At 43.1% G+C, this 8,181-nt stretch overlaps 1 protein-coding gene across 1 annotated transcript in view; it reads left to right on the top strand.

Moving 5' to 3' along the window:
- Positions 1–672: 672 nt before the first annotated feature.
- CYLC2 (cylicin 2) overlaps positions 673–8,181 on the top strand; it is a 145,708-nt gene continuing 138,199 nt past the window's right edge. Inside the window, exon 1 of the mRNA XM_054584086.1 lies at positions 673–881. Within this exon, the coding sequence (XP_054440061.1) occupies positions 673–881 (209 nt within the window). The remainder of the gene's footprint in view (positions 882–8,181) is intronic.

The following is an 8,181-nucleotide window of genomic DNA, read 5'->3' as shown; positions in this document are numbered from 1 at the left end:
ATGTTACTTTTTATTCAATATTACTCTGTATTTGTTTCAGATGTACAGTTTAGTGACTAGACAATCATATACTTTACAAAGTGCACCCCCCCTCCAATTTCTAGTACTCACCTGGTACTATACATAGTTGTCACAATATTATTGATTATATTCCCTGTGCTGTACTTTACATTCCCTTGACTATATTGTAACGGCCAATTTGTTCATCTTAATCCCTTTTTACCCAGTCTCCCAAACCCCCTCACCTCTAAACCACAAGCCTATTCCCTGTATCTCTGTCTGTTTTGATTTTGTTTGCTTGTTCATTTTGTTCTTTAGATTCCACATACGAGTGAAATTATATGGTATTTGTCTTTCTCTGTCTCTCTAACTTTCTCTAAATGCCCTGCCTCGTGTCCCACCCACCTACCTTTTGCCCACGCCAGCCCTGCCCCGCTCCATGACGCAACTCAGCTAAGCAGCCTCGCCCTGCCATCCGGGGCTTAGGAGGATGTGGGTCTGGACATTCTGGCCCGAAAGCTCTCCCTCCAAGTGCAGAAAGAAAGTAGGTTTAGGGAAGCTCATCCAGTCACAGGACCACTGCGAAGGGGCTCTGTTGAGGTAAAGTCCTCAGTGGCAATAGCAGGACACACTTGAGCTCGTGTGAACAGAGGGAACTTCAAAAAGGGCATCATGGAAGGTGCAAGAAGGTCAGAGGGTCAAGCTTTAGGCTTTAGGGGAAGCTATAGTGTCCAAACCACACTTCAGGGTTCTCCAGCAGTGACCCCTGCCCTGGCTCTGTGCCAGCTCTTTGCCCGCACACCCAGCACATCCAGCTTCTGTGAGGATGGATTCTGCTCAGCGAAGATCAGGGAGAGAGCCCTCATCTCCCCCAGAGACAGGTCAGGGGGAGTCCACTTGGTCTGAGGTTGCCAGGGGAGCCATGGTCAGCAGGATGTCTCATCTGCCCAGAAATGGGATTGCCTCTCAAGCAGAGAACTTAGGTCCTGAGTAATGGAACTCACCAGGCTCTTCCTGGACGAAGAGAAAGAAGCCTCTGGTGGTATGAGAGTAGGACAGGGGGTAGAGAAAGACATTTTTGTGGATGTCAGTCTTCTACCCAAACTGAAGCCACAGACTTGAAGAAAATATTTTCAAAACACACATCTGCTAAAGAACCATATATATACTCTATATATACTATATATAATATATGTATTATGTATATAGTTTTAATCCTCAACAGTAAGAAAGCAAAGAACCAAATTTAAAAATGGGATAAGCTCCAGACAGACACCTCAACACAGAAGATACCCAGATGGTGGGGGATCCAAGATGCCAGAGGAGTAAGTGGAAGTTACACTCAGCTCCTCCCAGGACCATGTTGGAATCACAACTCATTATAGAACAATTAACCTAAATAACCAACTGGAGACTAGTAATAAGTCTTACAACCAAATAGTATAGAAGAAGCCTCATTGGGACGGGTAGGAAGGTCTGAGACATGAAAAGGGCAGGCCCTGCATCCACATGTGGTAGTTGAGAATCTGCAGGGATCTCTCAGCTTCGAAGGTCCCTGATGGGGAATGAGGGTTTCAACCCCATCCAGAGCTCCCTAGCCCAGAGCACCAGAGCCAGTGAGAGAAGTTCACATAACATCTGGCTGTGATAATCCGTGGGAATTCCATCTGCCAGGGAGAGATGGGAGTCTGCTAGAAACTCAAGTGCCTTCCCTCTTAAAGGACCAGTGCACAAAATCTTGTTTGTGGCCACTCACCTTGGGCTCCCACAGAGGGAAAAGCAGCTCATAGCGGCCTAAAGTCATACAGGGAGAGTCATACAGGGAGAGATGGGGTTGTATGGCTTCAAGGAGAGGCTGGAGGGACAGCTCCCATATTCTCTGTGCTGACTCATTACCCACACCACCCACAGCGCCGTCTTTCCTGGGTTGAGCATTCCTTTTCATAGGGCATCGGCCCAGCGAATGCACTATTTTCACCCTCCCGACTCCCTGTGTCCTCAGGCTTGCGCCTTTGTGGAGCAATCTGCTGACTGTGAAGAGCCTGGGGCCTGTCATGCAGATTTTCTTGGAAGGCTCCCCAGGTGGTCTGGGCTGACTTGGGGTGACAGACACCCTGGGAGAGACAGCCTGAGTTATGTGGCTTTTGAAAGCTGGACAAGTGCCACTGTTCCTATGCAGAGCCCTTCCTCCACATTGCCAGACCTTGGTCTGTTTTAGCCTGATAAACTCTGCTGGCCTGACCCTGAAGACTCCCTGACTTGTCCCACCACAAAGGTGCATAAGCCCCAGGTGGATGGTGGATGACCTTGGTCTACCCTGAGACTTTTGCTGAGTGGCTTTGGAACAAGCACTGGCACCAAGTTTCAATCTGTGAACACCACTGTTATATACCACCTGCCGCTACCTCATATAACTCATGTATTGCCAGAGGCTCTTTCAGGGACTGAACCTAATAGGCATCTGGCAGCTGGAGGCGGGTTTTGGGGTGCTCTGGGATTTTGCTGACCTGCCCCAAGGCTCAATACTGGGAGAAGCTGGCCTTGATACGCAGCTTGGCCCCTCCCATGCACATCCAGGCCCCACAGGGGCACCCACAAACTGTGGATCACTTTGTAGCTCCAAACAGGTAGCCCAGGGCCAGTCAGAGGCAGCGTTTGACATTGACCTGCAATGCAGCTCTCCTCAAAAGGCCCTAGAACCAATCCACCTGGTGGCAGGTTTTAGGCCACAGCAGAGCATGCCAATCAGCTGTGTTAAGTGGCACCCCAAAAAGAGATCTTGGCAGTCACGGGACTGTGCTGAGGCAAATTCCACTTTTTGGTCTCAGCCCTGTATGCAAAGCAGCTCTTATACTATGGGTGGGGTTCTTCCTCACAGTCAGCCAGCATGAAGATCAACCCCACCCATGGATAGGCCAACAGCTGAACCGCTTGAGAAGAAAAATAAATGAGTCTTGTTTAACAGCATGGAACGGGTCTCTCCCTTTGTGTACCGTGTCTGATCATTCCCTCCCTATTCTAAACTTAGCTGCTTTAAGGAAAAAGACTATTAGGAGTGGGGATGAGGTCTCTTTGTCTCCAAGAGGAATTGAGGGTTATATACAACCATCCAATATGTTAGGGAATTTCAGGAAATAAAGAAACTCAAACTTCTATTGTTCTGTTGGACATAAACACACCTTCCTACTAGGTTCCATAGGGGAAGATATCTGACTAAGCTCACAGAGTTTGGTCAACGTTCACATAAGCTAAAATGACCCTGTGGTGGTGCCCTTTGGGCCAATTTAATATGCTGTTGCCATTTCCATATCTAAACAGGTAGTAGGGATTGATATTTTATAGCTATACCTCTCTGTTTTGTAAACGCCAGAAAGGATTTGCCCATTTGGAAAGAGTATAGAGAGAGAAGTGCTGGCAGGACAGGGATAATTAAACTGCCTGCCATTTGCCATCAGGGAGGATTTAGCATAAGTAGCTCCACCCTCTGATATGTGAAGTGTACAAAAATTATCTTCTTACTTGGCAAGTCAGAAGCTTCAGTCTCAGTGGAGTTGGCTGTAGTGTTATCACACCTCTGCCAGCAAGGAGGGTTGGTGAGACTCATCGAAATTCAGAAGACTGTTAGCTAAGTAAAATTCCTTGGGATTAAGCAGGCAGATTCATACTGGTCAATCTCTTCAGTAGTCGAAGGAAAATTGCTGTGGGTTTGCTCTTATCAACAAAAAAAAGACCCAGTATCTTATTGGGTTCTATGGACGAGAGCCAATGTATGCTTCACTCGAGTTCTTTATTTGGTCAGTTATATTGGTTAACTCACTAATCAGGACTTGTTGACTGGGATCCAAAGCAACAAGACATATTGGAAGTTGTCAGAAGCATGATGTAGCACACTTTCTATGTTTGGAGCCCACATTCTAAAAACCTCTTTAAGTTACACTCTCTGTAACTGCTGATTTTGTAGATTGAGTACGTTTTCAAAGGAAAACAACCTCAAACAGCGGCACCCTTTACCTAAGGCAAATTTAAGTGCTGATTCTTTATTAGTTGGTACAATCCCAGGACAGTGAGAATAAGGGCATAGAAGACAGAATCTAACCAAACTGGTTATTGCTTCAGCATAGACATAACCAGTCACCTATCTGTGTGGCATAGCACTGTGACTCACACTCAGCCACAATAGAAGTGACAGAGGGGTGATTTCCCTCCTATCGTCGCTCATTCATTGCTTAAACTAATTTCTCTACAGTTCTAGGTTATATCACTCATTTCCTTAATCTCTCCCTGTGGAAGTCAGATATCATGTCCTATGGCCTAATGCTTCATGTATCTCTGAAAATGAGAAGAAGAGTCAGTCTCCACTCTCGATGGTGATAAAATCATGAGCACCAGCAAGAGTCAGTTCCTAGAGAGATGGCCAGGGTGGAGCAAGCAACAAAGTGAGGCTGAGAGGTCTGTGGCAGCACAGCAGGGGCGTGTGCTACACATTCCATTACCGTTGTAGTTTTTTATTTCTCTACATGACTTGTGAACATAAATAAAGGGTAGAGGATGCTATAAAGGGCTATTAAGAAGTCAAAATTCATTTGAAATCCCTTTTATCACTTAAACTACGGAAGTATATGTATCATTACTTTTTTCCATTTACTGAAATATCCTGAAAGGACATTTCCTACTACATGAGAGAAACAGAAAAAGGAAATACCTTACTTCAGAAAGGCAAGATGAAATGATTTGGTTCATTTTTCTGGGCAATATGAATTATATTAGGGTAATATAATTTGCCTTCTATTATCAAATCCCAGGGGAGTGTTGGTTAGTTTAAATAGTGGGAGGACATTTTGTATTTTATTTATTTCTCCATATATAACAAACATGATTTGATAAACTGGCCAGAATTATGTTTGGTTTGACTGGTAGTAGTTTACATACTCTTAACATCTTTATTCCTTACATCCTAAAAACCATTACAATATTAAAAGGAAATGTTTAATGATTCATGTCATTTAGTGTGACCGCTCTCTTTACCAAGTCTTAGCGGCGGTGGCACATGTGTTTATACCTTTTATGACCACAGCTGGAAATGTGTATGGCATGGGACAAAGCAAAGAGACTTCAGTTTTCACCCCAAGAATTTGCATCTGGAGTATAATTGGAATGACATAAAACACTATCAAAATATCTGTTTATCTATTTGAGGAAGGGAAAGTCAAGCATGTAAAATGTTAAACTGTTTTCTCATGCAGTTGATATTCAATATTTAAGAATTACAGCTTATTAGTCACCCAAACGGAGCAGGCAGCTTTTCCCTGAAAGAAGACAGTGTCAAAATAGCAGTCGAACTCTTAGAAGCAGAGAATAGAATGGTGTTTGCTAAGGGCTAAGAAGGAGGAAAAAAGGTAAGCTATTAATACAAAATTTCAGTTATACCAATTGAAGAAGTTCTGGAGATCTAATGTACAGTAATTTGACTATACTTAACAATACTCTATTATGTATTATAAAATCTATTACACTCAAATGTTAGTATATAAATTTGCTAAAAGAGTAAATCTTGAGTGTTCTTACCACACACACACACACACATGAAAAGAAAATGGTAACTATGTAAGGTGATAGACATGTTAATCCAAATTCTTGATTGTGGTGATTATTTCACTATATATATATGCACACACATTAAGTTGTACATCTTTATATACAGTTTTTATTTCTCAATTATACCTCATTAAAGAAGGGGAAAAAGAAACTAACAGAGAGAAAACAAAAAAATGCAGAAATTATTTTCACTTTTTTTCCCATTTGAGAACAATTGCTTTTTGAGAGCAACATCATTCAATATTTCAGTGACATACAGTTTATACAGTGTAAAACAACATTTCTGCCTCTCCTCATTTCCACCAAAGCCTCCCACCTACTTCTCCTTTGGTCTACAAGTCAACTAAGTCCTGGTATAAGTGACTCATTAAATCCTGACACTACATTGCAGGACATCCAGAGGGTCATCTTGGAGGGGACAGGGCAGCCTGCACTGCCTGCTTTCTTCACAGTGGTGAACACATCCATTTTGACAAAACCTGTTGATTATTATACTAAACACAATTAGGTCTCTACTGCTCTTTTTCTAGCTCCTACATATACTCATTCATACTTACTCCCAAATATCTACACCCACTTTCTCTACTTATAAAGTCAGAGATTTGTTTTAATAAACACAGACATTTGTAGCCATACTTTATAGACAGATACATACTTAATACTATAGGTGAGAGAACATTTAGCGTTTTCTGCCCCATGGAGGGAGCGCCATGGGTCACTGCTCATCCCTGGTCCTGGTGACAACTGCCAAGGGGATGGAGCGTGTCAAGGGGAGCGCGGCGCTCCAGAATCTGAGGGTCACTCTCCAGGGCCCGCTGAGATGGGAGCTCGGACTCTGAATCCCGCAGAGCCCATCCGGGGTTGTCATGGATGTGGAGAATAAACACGAGTTGTCACAAACACTTCTCTGTTTCCAAGGAGAGGGGACGTGGCTCTTCCCTCTCGTGGGGAAGGCCCCGAACCCCTTTGTTCAAAGGCTCTTATTGAAAGGGTTGTCAGTGGGGCCGGGTAATAAGAATGTGCAGGTTATCTTATTACATCAGTATGTTAATGTTTACAGAATATAGATGCTTTGAAGAAAACAAATGGCAGGAACACACCGATTTACATGAGTCTGAGGAGACTAGTAAACAAGAGAGACGAGTAAACATGAGAGCGCCTAGGGTCGGGGTCTGTGAATAATACAAAGTTCCTTCCCAGCATGAGCTGGCTATAGTGTTTGAGGGAAAAAACAAAGCATACTTTAAAGAATTTACTTTTAGGCCTGATTTCCTTGGGAACTGCCTATCTAGTTTAGGACTGTTTCTGGTACTGTTTCGAGCCTGAGCCAGGCAGGGGGAGGGAGCCACCAACAGACAAGGAGACTGCTTTTGGATAGAATGAGGACCCCAGCCATGTCCAAGCTGAGCTGAGGGGTGCGGGCCTTTTTGCCCTTTCTCCGTGTCCCCCATGCCCATGTCTGCCGTCCATGCTGGCCGATGTCTGTCTTATGTTGTTTTCTTCTCCTGAGAAAACTTACCCCTCATCAACAAGCGACCATCACGGGGCCAAGCGGGGTGATGTGAGGGGGGCAGGGGCTGTGGCCCTGCCAGGGGGACAGGTTTCATCTCCTCAGCGGCCTGTTTTCCCAAGGCCCCCTTGATTATTTCCAGCCTTGGGGCCCTCTCACTGCTAGCGGGGTTACAGTTCCTGAAACCAGACCGGGCGTTTCCCAACAGTTTTCAACATTTATTTATTAAAATTTTCTAGGTTTATTCATCCTACCAATGCTGTTTTCAGTTTTCATATTAACTTTGCTAAGAACAAATTTGTGTGTTTTTATTTTTACAACATAACAGTGATTTCCTCCTCAGCATTGCTAACATGAAGATAATCACCCATAAATACAACTCAAGCATACCCCTGAGCCCTGCCTAACTTTTTAAAGTAGTCTGGCAATAAAACTTTCTATAATGACAGATTGTCCAATTGTAGCTAGTAGCCACACGTGGCTATTGAAGAGATGAAATCTGACTGGAGTAGCTGAGTTTTTATAATTTTAACTAATTTAAATATAAATATGAATAGGTATAAGTATCCGCTTATACAGGACACCAGAGTTTTAGAGACTAAACTCTATTTTTGAAAAACACCATTTATAGAAATACAGCCCATACATCAAGTAACGCACAGTATAATCCATGATTTACCCCAATTACTTGTAATATCAAAACTCCATTTCTTACAATGGAGTAACTTTGGATGAGTTATTGTTTTTAAAGTGTCCATAGAGTAGCTGTCTACTGTAAAAAGAAGTGACTACATTTATTTATCTCCATATTTTCTGAGTTCCTTTAAACAAAAGCCTCCACATCTTAAGAGAAAAGAAAAGAACAGGGAAACCTTCATTTTGTATAGTTTAACACCCCACACACTTCTTTTCTGGAGTAAGCAAAGTAAGGACTAGACAAGGTCACATGACTACACAGCACTTGGGAGAGTTATAGACTCAGTTGTACTGGATTCTACTTAGCTATCTTTAGGCTAAATGAACTTAATGCCAAACAGTCAGTGTAAGGAGTTGTTTTTTTGAAAAGAGAAAATATA

Source organism: Pteronotus mesoamericanus, unplaced genomic scaffold, assembly GCF_021234165.1.
Source record: "Pteronotus mesoamericanus isolate MK-2021 breed Mesoamerican mustached bat unplaced genomic scaffold, CSHL_Meso_final contig_78, whole genome shotgun sequence".
Taxonomy (NCBI): domain Eukaryota; kingdom Metazoa; phylum Chordata; class Mammalia; order Chiroptera; family Mormoopidae; genus Pteronotus; species Pteronotus mesoamericanus.
This window is presented reverse-complemented; position numbering and strand designations above follow the sequence as displayed.